The sequence below is a fragment of the Gossypium arboreum genome, chromosome 2, assembly GCF_025698485.1.
Source record: "Gossypium arboreum isolate Shixiya-1 chromosome 2, ASM2569848v2, whole genome shotgun sequence".
In the NCBI taxonomy this organism is placed as follows: domain Eukaryota; kingdom Viridiplantae; phylum Streptophyta; class Magnoliopsida; order Malvales; family Malvaceae; genus Gossypium; species Gossypium arboreum.
The window spans coordinates 37839605-37855182 of NC_069071.1; the positions used below are offsets into that span (position 1 = coordinate 37839605).

At 31.6% G+C, this 15578-nt stretch overlaps 2 protein-coding genes across 2 annotated transcripts; one reads left to right on the forward strand and one right to left on the reverse strand.

Moving 5' to 3' along the window:
* Nucleotides 1-2445: 2445 nt before the first annotated feature.
* Nucleotides 2446-3038, reverse strand: LOC108466415 (uncharacterized). Its single transcript, XM_017766738.1, has 2 exons — nt 2704-3038; nt 2446-2617 (listed from the first exon to the last, which is right to left on the reverse strand). Exons 1-2 carry the CDS (start codon nt 3036-3038, stop codon nt 2446-2448), a joined length of 507 nt encoding a protein of 168 aa, XP_017622227.1.
* A 3685-nt stretch (nt 3039-6723) lies between these two features.
* On the forward strand, nt 6724-8510 carry LOC108462342 (stearoyl-[acyl-carrier-protein] 9-desaturase 6, chloroplastic-like). Its single transcript, XM_017762307.2, has 2 exons — nt 6724-7454; nt 7746-8510. Exons 1-2 carry the CDS (start codon nt 6855-6857, stop codon nt 8310-8312), a joined length of 1167 nt encoding a protein of 388 aa, XP_017617796.2. The 5' UTR covers nt 6724-6854; the 3' UTR covers nt 8313-8510.
* Nucleotides 8511-15578: the final 7068 nt, after the last annotated feature.

The following is a 15578-nucleotide window of genomic DNA, read 5'->3' on the forward strand; positions in this document are numbered from 1 at the left end:
TACAAAATGGTCATACACATTTTTAATCACATTAAGCAATTTAATACAATTAATTTAACATTTCCTCATGTACACCTTTATGACTGAATACACATATCAAATAAGTAACTTACCTTAACACATAACCCACATAGCCAAAGTACATATAACTCTAATGACCGAATATGTATATCGCCAAAATTCCTATGACTAAACCTTTAACCTTCATAGCTGAATATTCATTGTATACCTAGCTCACATACACAAACACAAAACTCATATGGCTTATCATAATTTCATATACATATCTTAACCATATAGCCGAATATATATAGCTCATCAAATAGATATTTATTCACGTTCCCTTAACACATATTGATCAACTAGTCCAGCATTGTATCATGAGTATATTCGGATTTCACACATATTAAACATAGTAATAATCATGCACATTATAATCAAAGTGCAATTAATCCCATACACAAAAATATACGACACTTCATTTCCATCTACTTATATACACGTATCACATAAGACCATTTCATACTTTCTATCACCTAAATAAACAACAAATTTTCCAATTAATTTCTTAAGTCCATATTTGGCATCTATATCCCACATAAACACATTAGCCGATTACTATAATCATCTAATTCAAACTTTCAATAATCTCACTTTGCAAACAATCACTCATTTCATTCACCAAAATGTCATTCGGTAATTATTCAAACAAAATTATCATTTAAACATTTTTTTTAAAGTTTAACAAAATCTACTTACTTTAACACAATAACCGATTATCATTTTTCACCTAAATCATACATACATATCATGCTAGCACATAACACCATGACCAAATGCTCTCATCTTTTATTTATTCAATTAAACCATTCCTTGACCAAATATTACATTCGACCATGGAATAAGCTAATTTAACAAATAAACACATACTTCCAACAATTAACAAGAATTTTTACAACTTAACACCAATACCCGAATAACATTTTAAACACTTATTCAATTCATTAACTATTTGATCATTCGGCAATTATATCTCCCAATCAAGCCTTATTTTAAACTACCATGTACAAATCTTGCATTATACTCTAATAGCCAATTACCATTTTCTATCTAACCACAACTATCCTTATTCATCAAGCTCAACTCATCTATCATCACATTTAATACCAAAAACATCAAACACCTTCAAAGACACTCAAACAACCCATAACCGAATGCATCACTTCAAACCAATAACAAAAATTGAGTCATGGGCTATGAAAGGAGCTTAGCAATTAACTCAATTTCACATAAATTATCAAGAAATAAAATCAAACATACCTCCAATTAGATTCACCAAGGCCGAATATCAAAGAGCCTTTTGTTTTACCTTGTTCTTTAAATTTCGGCAAATGAAAGAAAGAATGGATGAAAACTTTGTTTTCATCACCTATTTACTTTTATTAATTAATATATTTCCTCTTATAAAATCATTAAATATTATAATATTAATATGGAATGCGTATAATATCCATTAAGTTATTATTTTAATAACACAAAATACATATATTACTTATCATCTATCATCATTGCCGTCCACTAATTTAATAGTGGTCCATTTGACATGCAAGTCCTCCTTGTAATATACCATGCATTATTCGGCCCTCTAAATTCTACCTATCACATTTTTAAGTTTTATCACACAAGTCCTTTTTAACAATTCCACATCCAAATGACAAAATCAAAGCATGAAATTTTCACACATGCAATTTCACATATAATAGACATATAATATAACATTTAATTATTTTTGTGACTCGGTTATGTGGTCCCGAAACCACTTTTCAATTAGGGTCAAATTAGGGCTGTCACACATAATGATGCTGAATTTTCCTTATTTAATTTGTGTTTAATACCATGTGATTCCACATGCAAGGTTTCATTATAGGATGCAACTGTTTCTAGTAAATAAAGGTTGTCATAGGTATTTAAATAACCAGTTCCAATAACATTTGAATTTAAAGACAAATTAAATTGATTGTTTCCGAATGAACAATAATATCCAAATTTGTCCAACGAAGAAACAGAAACTAAATTCCATCTAAATGACATTACAACAAAAGTGTCTTTTAAATCCAAATAAAAATCAGTTCCTAATAACAACCTAAAATGCCCAATCACTTCCACTTCTACCGATTTTCCATTGCCTACAAAGATGTGTCTTTCACCATCACTTGGCTTTCGGTAACTCAGGCAACCCTGTATAGAAACAATTATGTGAGTAGTAGCACCAGAATCTATCCACCAAGTGTTTCTAGGTATTGAAGCTAAATTAATCTCAGAACAGACCAAATTAAGAATTATATCTTTCTTTACTCGCCAAGCATGATATTTGGTACAATCTTTCTTTACGTGTCCAATCTTGTTACAAAAGAAACAACTCTCTGTAGCTTGTTGTTGTTTCTTTTAAGCTGGACCTTTAGCAGCTTCATTATGATATTTTCTTTTCTTGCCATTGTCTTTAGAGGCATTGGCCAAATAAGCATTTTCAGACTTATCACACTTCAACTTTTCTTCCTCTTGCACACAATGAGAAATGAGCTCATTTAGAATCCATTTCTCCTTTTGACAGTTATAACTAATTTTAAATTGGTTAAATTATGCAGGAAATGATACCAAAACCATAATAACAAGTAATTCTTCAGAAAGCTTGATCTTAAGTGCCTTAAGTCTTGAAGCAGTATGGACATCTCCATAATGTACTCCCTTACGTTTCCTTGACCCTTATACTTCATAAACATCAAAGAAGTCAGAAGTGATATCATCTCAACCTTATCATTTTTAGCAAAACGTTTCTCAACTTCATCAAGGAAACTCTTGGCCTGAGTAATCTTTTCAGATTTTGTACCCCTAAAGGCTTCTGGAATGCTGTGTTTCATGATCATTAAACTCATGCGATTTGAACGATCCCACCTCTCAAAATCCCTCTTAACATTAGGGGTGCTTTCCGCAGTGAGAGGTGCAGGTTGTTCTTCACTTAGTGCAAGGTTTATGTCCATATAGCCAAGCACTATAAGTAAGTGCCTTTTCTATTCCTTAAAATTAGTCCCATTAAGCATGGCTATAGAATTTATATTAGCAAATATTGTGGCAGCAGAAGATGAATTAACTGAATATAGAATAAAAACAAGTTTAAATCAATATTCATAAGTAAACAATAAATTCAAGATAATGGCTAATCCCATCTCAAGATACCAAACACAACATTAGTATCAAGTCTTTGGACAGTAATATTAACAGTAAGCGGTACTCTTGTTGTAGCAATCAAACATTGACAATAAATTATGTCAAACAATGAATTAACCTTTGGACTAACTTATTGCTCACATAAAATTCCTTATAATTGTCACACATTTATTACCACAGATGTTGTTGAAATTCTGCCAAATATTCACTTACCTTTGGGTCAATTAATAAACGCATGAATCATAAAATATATAATCATTTTAATATTTCAAATAAACTAATCTACACAAAAGAAGTCACTTTGGCTGCATTTTGTTTCAACTAATTTATTTAAAATATTAGATATCCTTAATTAAAAGTTCAAATCAATTTATTTGTTTCAAAATATTTACCTTAATTTCATCTTTCAATCAAATTAAAAGATAATTATATATATTTATATAAATTTCCTAAACAACATGCATTTGTTATATATGTATATTATCAATATATATATATATATATGAATTAAGTTATGCCTATTTATTATTAACTTTTTTTAATCCATCGAAGGAAAAAATAAATAAAAGAAAAGGAAAATCTTAAAAAAATTTATAAATTCAAAAAAATATACTTTAATGTAAGCCTTCAAAGACCAATATATATCCAAAATATAATACTCATAAAATTTTATGAATCAATCGTTTAAAGTTATGCCACTTGTTAGATTTGTAAAATAAATCTGAAATAAAACTTAATAAATCAGGATCTATCATGTCAAATCATCAAGAATAAATCAAGAACAAATCAAGAACAAAACTAGATGTGGAAGCGTACCTAAATCCATGAATTTCTTGAAGTTTTACCGGATTTTGGGAATTTGATCTTCCAAATTAGCACACAAGAAATTCAGAGAATATCTGCTCTCTCTTTCCTAATGATGGGATATTAGAAAAGATATCTTGTGTATAATTTGAGAACCATAACCCTCATATTTATAACCTTGGTATATTAGTTCTAATCAAATTATAATTAGCCCATCATTAATCAGAATTTGATTAGAATTCAATTACTAGAGTATCTACACATATTTGACCCATACTTTATTTAATAATTAAAGCCCAATAAAATTTTAACCAAATTAGATCACTTTTAATTTAGGCTAACTTATCATAATAGTAAATAATAACATGTAAATACCCTTATAATATATGTGATGTCCATATTTTCCAACAAAAACATATGTATTTTTGTAATTCCGTAATTTGAATTTGTATTTGGGTAAACTATCAAAATGATCACTTTTGTTTACCTCATGTTATGTTTTAGTCACTTATGTTTGAAATGTTATAATATTATTGAGTTGTTAATTGTCATTAACAGTGTAACGGTAAGCTGATGTGACAAGTTAAATCATCATTTCAAACAAATTTTTTAGGTTAAATTATACAACTGGTCCCCATATTTTTCATTTTGAGTAATTTAATTTTTTTTTCTTTATGTTCTTTTAACTTTTTTTTCTTTATTTTCCATTCTCTTTTGCTTCTCCCTTTGTTTTCCTTCTTCATTTCTTTTAACATAGTTTTTCTATATTTTCCATTTATTAAAACTTTTTTTATGTTTATGAAAAAAGAAAGGGAGAAAGTTTAAACCAAAACAAAACTTGTTTCGCATATTCTCACCCCACAATTACAAACCCTCGTCATTCTTCACCACTTCTACGAACCAATTTGAATCTCTCATTGACCTAGTCCACAAGCTCAGCTCAATCAAAGACCTTGCCAGTTGTGACTTATGGCAATCCACTCTCAACAAAATTTATTGAGCCCGTTCCCTCAACCTCTTAATCAACCCCCACGACCACCTTATCTATCTTACCTACAACATTTTTGAAATTACGTTGTTTCACGAATTCTTTAAACAAGCTCTACACTTTCAATGATTGAAACAACCACCATACAAGACTTACCCTCAACTTTACCCAAACCAATTTGGTTCCATGCTCCCTTTTTCTCTTTGGTTCATCCATGCTCGACTTCCAATTACGCTTGCTTGGGAATATCCAAGAAGGTTTAGATCAATTTTATCATTTGCTTAATTTTATTCGTCAAAAAAAGTAATGAATAATCTACACAATTCTGTAAAAATTTGGAAATGAAGAAAAATTGTTTTGAATATAAAGAATTCAATTTATGTTTAGATTTGATTAATGATATGATTTTTTATATTGATTAGTTAGATCCAATTTTAGTTTCAAAATTAAGTTATATTCAAATCGAGATTTGATTAAGAATAATTGGTATTAAGTTTTGAGTGAAATTCAATCTAGGAATAATGTGAAAGAAACAATGACTTGGTTTATTTGGTGGGAAAATATTATATTTTTGTAGTGAAGAATATAAAAGAGAGAAAATAAAGGGAAGAAGAAAAGGAAAATAATAATAATAATAATAATAAATTTAAATTATTCAAAAAATAAAATTATAGAGACTAGTTCTAACAAATTAAAAACATAGAAAAATTATATTAAAAGAAATGGAGAAGGGAGGAAAAGACACAGAAGAGAATGAAAAAAAAAAAAATTTAAAAGAATATAAAAGAAAAAAATTCAATTACTCAAAATGAAAAAAATATAGAGACCAATTGTATAATTTAACCTAAAATTTTCATTTGAAATGATGATTTAACGTGCCACATTAGCTTACCATTACACCGTTGACAACAATTAATTGCTCAGTGACTAAAATGTTACAACACGATAATATAAGTGACTAAAATGTAACATTTCAAACATAAGTGACTAAAATGAAACATGAGGCAAACAAAAGGGACTATTTTAAAATTTGCCCTTAATTTAATAATCTTTTTTCATCCACTTTAATATAATATTATATATATTTGGTGGTATGAGATTTAGGAGGAAATGAAAGAATAAAATAGAAGCAAAGAGAGCTGAGTTACGTTTTGACCACAAAATCAGAGCACTTTAAAATCGAGATTGGATCGGCATTTGGCTTTAGTATTTAAAAAAACAAATAAATGACAAATGGCATCGGCTGTCAATTAATTTTAGCTTTTTCAAAAACACAGCCCACCAAACTCTCCAAACTTCGGTATTTACAACCCACAGAAATATTTTACGTTTACTAACGCATCCCCTCCCCTTCTCCACAAAAAACCACTGCAGCACACCCCTTGTTTTTAATTTCTCCACCCTCCCCACCTTTCTTTCCTTTCTTTTTCCTAGTTTACTATCATACCCTTTTCTCTCTCTGTTGAAGTAAATAAAAAATAAAAAAAGAGATAATCTTTTCTCACAAGTAATTAATGGTTCCTATAACAAAATAATTGTAAATCAGAATGATGAAAATTTGGTCATCTACTCTTATTTGAAACGAATTCCTTAAGCAACAAAACATACCCTAAAATCCACAAAGTTGCTAAATCTACTTTAATCTAAACCATTTTTTTTTTAAAAAAAGAAAAATCATTTTCACAAACTGATGAAAATGAAGTCCTAAATGGCACCACTGCAATTAAAGTAAAGGACTGGGTCAAATATTCTTTCTTCAGATCTATATATAATATTGCAGTATTGCTAGCCATAGTAGCAAAAATTCTTGAGACACTGACTCAACTACACTGCCACCATGCAATTCACACACAGCCTAGTCTCTACCAAAACTCTGCCTTGGAGGATCCCAGGTGTCCACTGCCGCCACATCCCTCCACCAAACTCCACCGTCAGATTCTCCCCTATCTCTGCCGTGGCGGCAGCTCCACCAAAACCTCAAAAAACCCACTCAATGCCACCTGAAAAGCAAGAGATTTTCAAGTCACTAGAAACCTGGGCTACCCAAAATGTGTTACCGCTGCTCAAACCTGTGAAAGAGTGTTGGCAACCCCAGACATTCTTACCTGACCCTGCATTGCCGTTGGGAGAGTTCAACGAGCAAGTGAAGGCCCTGAGACAACGCACTGCGGATCTGCCGGACGAGTATTTCGTGGTGTTGGTGGGGGATATGATTACGGAGGAAGCCTTGCCAACGTACCAGACCATGATCAATACACTTGATGGGGTGAGGGATGACACTGGGGCTAGCTCCAGCCCCTGGGCAATTTGGACTCGGGCTTGGACTGCTGAGGAAAACAGGCATGGGGATTTATTGAAGACTTTCTTGTATTTGTCTGGGAGGGTTGATATGCTTATGATCGAGAGGACTGTGCAGTATCTGATTGGATCTGGCATGGTGAGTTTCTTTTTCAATAATTTCAATCTTCATACACGTTTTAGATTAAATTCATCTGTTCTGAATCATTCTTGGAGTATTGGCAATGTTATTATGCAAATTAATTGGTACACTGCATTGCAATTTCAGGATATTCACCATTTAATCTTCAATAAAGAAATGAATCTGAAAACACCACAATTTGCACTCAAATACCCTAATGCTACTAATCAAGAAGCACAGATGTTTGATGAATTGTAAGTGAGAAAAAGTAACGAATGTGACATCCATACATTTGTTTTGGTTTGACAGGATCCTGGAACCGAAAACAACCCATACTTGGGTTTCGTGTACACTTCATTCCAGGAGCGAGCCACGTCCGTGTCCCACGGCAACACGGCACGGTTAGCAAAGGAAGGTGGGGACCCAGTCCTGGCACGCATCTGCGGCACCATCGCAGCAGACGAGAAGCGGCATGAGCTAGCCTACTCAAAGATCATTGAGAAGCTACTCCAAGTAGACCCAACGGGAGCAATGCTAGCGATCGCGGATATGATGAAGAAAAAGATAACAATGCCTGCACATTTGATGTATGACGGGGAAGACCCAAGGCTGTTTGAGCACTTCTCGGCGGTGGCGCAGCGGTTGGGAGTGTACACGGCGGATGATTATGCAGATATATTGGAGGCGTTGATAGAACGGTGGGGTTTGGAGAAAATGGAGGGGTTGACGGGGGAAGGTAGGAGAGCCCAGGATTTTGTATGTGGGTTAGCGCCGAGGATTAGGAAGTTGCAGGAGAGAGCTGAAGACAGGGCTAAGAAGATTGGGCCTCATGGGGTCAAGTTTAGTTGGATTTTCAATAGGGAGATTATGTTGTAGCTGTAGCTGTACCAAAACATGTGCTTGGTTTTTTTGCATTCCCCAGTCCCAATCTTTTCTTCTTCTTTTTTTCTTTTAAGCTGCTGCCATCTTCTCTTCTTTGAATACTTGCCTGCTGCTGGTTAATTTGGGTAACCAGTAACCAACCTGTTGAAAAGTTTACCAATTACAACAATGGCAAATCTTTTCTTCTCGGAACCCTAAACCCATAACTTTTTTTTTAAAAAAAAATTTAAATCCTGTTCAAGAGAATTTTCTTTTTAAACTTAAATTCCAGTGATGAGAGGCGACAAAGAGTTTTAAAAAATGAGTAATTTTCAATCATATGCAGCCCAACAATTACATTAAGATTTAAATTAGAATTTTACTAATTTAAGCTCAATTGTAATTTAAATCTAAAGAAAGCCTAATTAAATTGGGTACGTGTGATTTTGGGATTTCATACTTTGTAATATTGTCTGTAACTAACAAAATTTAAACTTCTAGAACTTCTAAGTTTTTAGTAAAAATCATTTAACATGTATATTATATTCACATATTTTTGTTTTTTAGTACAAAGGTTAATTTACTAAAATAGTTATTTTTGTTTGTCTCGTGTTATATTTTAGTCACTTATATTTGAAATTTTATATTTGAGTCACTTATATTATTGTGTTATAATATTTTAATTCTTGAGCGATTAATTGTCGTTAATGATGTAATGGCAAGCTAAGGTGTCATGTTAAATCATCATTTCAAAAGAAAATTTTAGGTTAAATTATATAATTAATCTCTATATTTTTTTATTTTGAGTAATTTAATTTTTGTCTTTTATGTTCTTTTAAATTTTCTTTTTTTTTTCATTCTCTTCCGTGTCTCCCTCTATTTTCCTCCCTTATCCATTTCTTTTAATATAGTTTTTTCTATGTTTTTCATTTGTTAAAACTAGTCTCTATACTTTTATTTTTTTGAACAATTTAATACTTTTTTATTTTCATTTTCTAATTCCCTTTATTTTCTCTCTTCTCATATTTTTCACTACAAAATATAATATTTTCTCACCAAACAAACCAAGTCATTGTTTCTTTCACATTATTCCTAAATTGAATTTCACTCAAAATCGAATACCAATCATTCTTAATCAAATCGAGATTTGAATATAACCTAATTTTGAAATTAAAATTGGATCTAACTAATCAATATAAAAATCATATCATTGATCAAATCTAAACATAAATTGAAATCTTTATATTCAAAACAAATTTTCTTCGTTTCTAATTTTTTACAGAATCGTGTAAATTATTCATTTCCTTTTCTTTTATTTTCTGACAAATAAAATTAAGCAAACGATAAAAATTGATCTAGACCTTCTTGGATATTCCTAAGCAAGCTTGATTGGAAGCCGAACATGGATGAACCGAAGAGAGAAAGGGAGCATGGAACCAAACTGGTTTGGGTAAAGTTGAGGGTAAGTCTCGTATGGTGGTTGTTTCAGTCATTGAAAGTGTAGAGCTCGTTTAAAGAATCTGTAAAATAACATAATTTCAAAAATATTGTAGGTAAGATAAATAAAGTGGTCGCGGGGGTTGGTTAAGAGGTTGAGCGAATGAGCTCAAGAAATTTTATTGAGGGTGGACTACCATAAGTCATGACTGGCGAGGTCTTCGAGTGAGGTGAGTTTGTGGACTAAGTTATTGAGAGATTCAAATTGGTTCTTTGAAGTGGTGGTGAATGATGAGGGTTTGTAATTGTGAGGTGAGAATATGCGAAGTAAGTTTTATTTTGGTTTAAGCTTTCGCCTTTTCTTTTTTCATAAGCATGAAAAAGTTTTTACAATTTGGAAAACATAGAAAAACTACGTTAAATGAAATGAAGAAGGAAGAAAAACAAAAGGAGAAGCAAAAGAGAATGAAAAATAAAGAAAACAAAGGAAAGCTAAAAAAACATAAAAGTAAAAAAACTAAATTACTCAAAACGAAAAATATAGGGACCAATTATATAATTTAACCTAAAATTTTTATTTGAAATTATGATTTAACATGCCACGTTAGCTTACCATTACGCTGTTAAGGACAATTAATGGCTTAGTGACTAAAATATTATAACATGATAACGTAAATTACTAAAATGTAACATTTTAAACATAAATAACAAAATGCAACTAAAATAAACAAAAGTGACCATTTTGATAGTTTACTCTTAAATGCAACTTAAATTAAGTTTTGTTGAAATTTTAAACACATTAAACACTATAATGTTTTAAGTTTGAATTTGATTAAACATGAACTTTAAGATTCCATATGATTTAAAATGATAAAAATATTCTATACTAATGTTTATTATTTTTTAAAAAGTAAATTGCATCAAGTGTCTTTGATCCATGATTGATTTTTCAATTAATCCTTTAATTTTAAAACATTTTAATTCCTAAACTTTAAAGATTATATTAATTGAGTCCTTTCATTATTTTTAAAAATAAAAAATAAAACTTAAAATTAAAAAAAAGTGATAAGTTAAAAAAGGAAAACGTCAAAACTTTTCCTACAAAACTAAAGTAATAACCTAAAGAGTAAAAATAAAAACCAAATTAAAACTATAAACTGCAATAAACAGAAAAACTTTTGAACACCTGTTAAACCTTAAAAAAAGTTAAAAACCTAAAATTAAATATTCAACAATATCAAAATTACAAGACGATGTCGAGGAATTTTTTTGGTAGGAAAATAATCATAGAAATAGACTTCTAGTTACAGAAAAATTAATGGAAAGTTATCCCTCTTCAAACTGCTGAAAATCATCCATCAACAGACCCTGAGCACATTCAGGTGGTTCTATAAAGGTACAAACCACATTCAAGTCTCCCGTGGCCAGCTTTGCCGTGCAATCTGCTACTTTGTTTTGCTCCTTTAGAACATGTCAAAATCTAACCTATCGATTTTTCATAAGTATTGTATGAATAACTCGACCCTCCGAAAGATTATTGTCCAATGCAATAATCATTACTGATAGTATGGATCAGAATACCATTGTAACTTTCCACTTCAGTTTTATGAAACCCTTGATTCTAAGCCTTAATCATACCCTCATAGAGTGCTCGTGCTTCTGTTTGATAAACACTTGATCTACCAATCGTCATAACAAACCCCAGCAAGCAGCAACCATTCCCCTTCATGGTCCCGAAAAACTCCTCCCACAGCAGCAGAGGAAGATTGTGCTGTAAAGCTGCCATCGGTGTTTATTTTCACCCATCCAGCAGTTGGTGGTTGACAGAAGCCCTGAGTGTAATCTCTGTTGTAGATGCTATTCATTCTCGTTCTATTGACACTGTCTCGAATCCAAGCTGTATTTGTTGCGATCAAGTCCATACTACTATAGTTGATTCCCTTGAAAATAAGGTTATTCCTATGCTTCCAAATAAGCCAAGAAGTTATGGAAAATAAAGTTGATCCTTGATCCTTAAAAGTCATTTTAGAGGATATTGTAGATTTGTTTCTTATGTTTGTATCTACGTATGTATGTTTATACTGATATGCTTGATTAATTAAAATACTAGTATAAAAATTCTATTCTTGTAATTTTTTCCACCGATCTTATGTGTCTCCTTATTGTAATTCTAATATCGTTGAATCTTTAAGTTTGACTATTTAGGCGTTTCGACGGTTTCCCAGGTCTTCGGAGTTCTCTTGTCTTTTTTAATACTTTATAGCTTTAATTTGGCTTTGATTTTTACTTTTTAAGTTTTAGTTTATAGTTTATGCGGCAAACTTTTGTCGTTTATATATATAATTTTAATGTTTAATTTTTTATGTTTTTAATATCAAATTATTCTACATAATATCTTATGTGTAAATTTAATGGTAAAATTAAATGTTTTAGTAGTCGAAGGATTTGATTGATGTAACTTCCAAACTCTGGGATGTAATTAGAATGTTTTAAAGTCTAAGGTCCAATTTAGAATGTGAGTTACAGTATAGGGATGTTTGGTGTAATAGTCCGTTTTTAGTGAGATCGGAACAGTGATTTTGGGACCACAAATTCAACGAGTAAATTATTATTTTTTATTATTTTAATCTCTATGAGACCTTGTTAAGGTTGTATAATTTCGTTAAGAAATTTTAACATTTACATGCTTAATTAAGTAAAAAGGACTCAATCGTAAAAGGTGCAAAAGTAGAGTTCTATTTGTTAAAAGGGTTAAATGGCTATGAAACTTAAATGTGAGTGGACTTAGATGATAATTAGACCATTTATAATGTTAGTGGACAAAGATGGGCATGAATTAAGTGTTTTATGTAGTTAATTAACAAGGTTAATTTAGTAAATTAATAAATAAGTTAAAAGTAAAAATAACATAAACAAAGGTATTATCTTATTTAGTTGATATTTTCCACCAAAAATTAAAGGAAGGAGAAGCCATAGCTTGCATGTAAGTGATTTTTGATCTCGTTTTTAATGATTTCTATGTTTTTAAAGTCGTCGTAACTTAACCTAGCTAACCCGGGGATCAATTTGCAAAACTATTAAAGATTTAGGGTTTCTCCATGAATGTTCTTGCATAATTCTTGATGTTTAACAGAAGATTATGAGTCCTTATTGATAAATAAACTAGTTTTGTAAAGTGATTTTGGATGAAAAGGGCATTTAGGGACTTATTTGTAAGTGTGGTAAAATTTTAAGTTAAATTCATGAAATAGTGGTTTTTATGACTTCATAAAGGTCCCTAATGAATTCGGCTAGCATGAGATGAGGATTAAAATGCTTAGATTTAAAATTTTGAGCTTAAGGACTAAATTGTAAAAAGTTGAAATGTTAGGGGCAAAATTATAATTTTGCAAAATATGAAATATGGACTGAATTGAATAATAGAAGTATTAAATGTATTGAATTTGTATATTTAGATCAAGATAGACCATGTACAGACTTAGATCGGGGGAAAGTTAAAGCATCAGATTAGTCGATCTCGTTTTTACGCCCTTGTCGTCGAGGTAAGTTCGTATGTACGAACTATTGTATTTATGTTATTCAATTGTGTTATTATGAATATATAATGTTATTGAACAATGTACATCCAAGAAAATGCTATGACGATTATCGAGTCCCGGTTGAACCTTAGGAATTCGTAGGATACGAATGAAATGTCATTAGGGATTTCATGTTTCGGGTGCTGGTCTTGAATGTCCTACTGATGGCCGAGGTCCTGCATTTATTGTGGATACTCCACAGCTTGTGTGAGCAACATCGTGTAGCTTACATTCTAACCCACAGCTCGTGTGAGCAGTCCCATTTCACAACTTGTGCGAGTAATCATATAAAGGAAATGTTACAGTTATATGTTTAAGCACACTTCGTGTGAACTTTCCCAAGTATTCGAAGGTATTTTAAATGGTTCAACAGGCAATGAAAAGGATTGAAATGGTAAGCTTTCAAATGGAAGTATGCTTGTGTTCATGAAAATGAAAAATGGATCCAATGATGTATGTGCATGTGGAAATGACTTACCTTATGTTTAATTCAAGTGAATTATGTTTAAATGCACTAACTTGTGTATTGATGATGATACATAAGCTTGTGCCAAGGTTTTGGTTGGATTACATTATGCTTATTCTTAATGTTTTATAGAAATGACAAGTTATGTTTCTTGTTCTATGAACTTACTAAGCATTATGTGCTTACGTAGTTTTCTTTCCTATGTTTTTTAGATAATCGGAAGCTCGGTCAATTTGGAAGCTCGTCGGAGATCTATCACACTATCCAAAATAAATATCGGTAGTTTTTGATGTTTTGGCCAAGTTTATAATGGCATGTATAGGTGGACTTGTATTTGTATCTAGTTGAATTTTAGTTGATGATTTTGGCATGTATAAGTTGTTTGGTTTTGGTATCTTTTAATGCTTGCCAAATTATGTCATTTTGGGTACTTGTGATTCATGAATGGTATGATTCAAAGGTTATGGTTGTGATGACATGTTTATGGTCATATTTGTGGCATGAATTGATAGCAATTGAATTGTGTTTGATGATGGAAATGTGAACAAATAAGCATGTGTAGGTAAGCTTTGACGTTTGCTTGTGAGGTGCCTCAAAATGGCATATTGGTTGATTGATTTAAGGTTATTGAAATGGTCATTATATGTATGTTTTGGTAAGGTTTGAAGTCTTATTCTGGTTGAAATTACCCATGTAGCACACGTATGCTGGATTTGATGTGCATTCATCAAACACATGGTCTTCACCACAATAAACATAAGATAGCTCTGGTAATTTTATCTCCTGGACTGCAGTAGGCCTTTTCATTGTTTTAATCATATTAGCCAAAGAAGACACCTGGGCTGTCAAAAAAGTGATTGCTTCCAACTCCACAGTACCAGCAACTCTCTTGCCCGTCCCAACTCTTTTGGTAGGATATTAATAATCATTGTTGGCAATCTTTTCCAAAATCTCATATGCTTCATTATAAGATTTATCCAACAAAGTACCATTGGACAAAGCATCAACTACCATCCTCATATGCGCTTTCAACCCATTATAGAATATCTCCATCTAAGTCTAGTGTTGAAACTTGTGCATCTGACATTTATGAATTAAGTCTTTAATTGTTCCCAAGCTTCATATAGTGTTTCATCCTCTAATTGCCGAAAATATGTGATGTTATTTCTAAGCTTGACATTCACATTTTGGGGATTATATCATAGCGAAAACCTTTGGCAAAGATTATTCCATGATGTCACTATTCTCGATGGCAAAGCATTCAACCATGCTCTCTCATGATCTCTCAAAGAATATGGAAAATAGTTTAAGTTGTAGAGCGCCTTTAGGACCACCTTGTTGCCTAAAAAAGTCACAAACCTCTAGAAAAAGTCATAAATGCAGTCTTAGATCTTCAGTGGACAGTCTACCAAACTATCCTATTGTTTGTAACATCTTAAACATTACTTGTTTCAGTTCGAATTGCTAAGCCTGTATTTGTGGTCTGACTATCCCTGGATTTAGGTAATCCAAAATTGGCACAACATGCTCATAGATTGGTCTACCTCGGTCATCTATCACCCTATGAACACGAGGATTAGCGTCCTAACCATTCAAATTATCATTCATACCAGGTATGTGACAGCCCTAATGTGACCCTAGTCGGAAAGTGGTTTTGGGACCACAAAACCGAGTCATAAAAATAATTAACCGTCATATTTGATGCTTATTATATGTATATATGCATGTGTGAAAATTTCATGTTTGAATTTTGTTAATTGTAAGTGAATTTTATTAAATAGGACTTGTGTGAGAAAATTT

Excerpts from the sequence above, each read along its gene's own strand:
- LOC108466415 (XM_017766738.1), bottom strand. The coding sequence starts at position 3,038 with ATGGACATAAACCTTGCACTAAGTGAAGAACAACCTGCACCTCTCACT. Across the intron at positions 2,618-2,703 it reads ATACTGCTTCAAGACTTAAG|TTATAACTGTCAAAAGGAGA; the intron begins GCACTTAAGATC and ends ATTTAAAATTAG.
- LOC108462342 (XM_017762307.2), top strand. The coding sequence starts at position 6,855 with ATGCAATTCACACACAGCCTAGTCTCTACCAAAACTCTGCCTTGGAGG. Across the intron at positions 7,455-7,745 it reads ATCTGATTGGATCTGGCATG|GATCCTGGAACCGAAAACAA; the intron begins GTGAGTTTCTTT and ends TTGGTTTGACAG.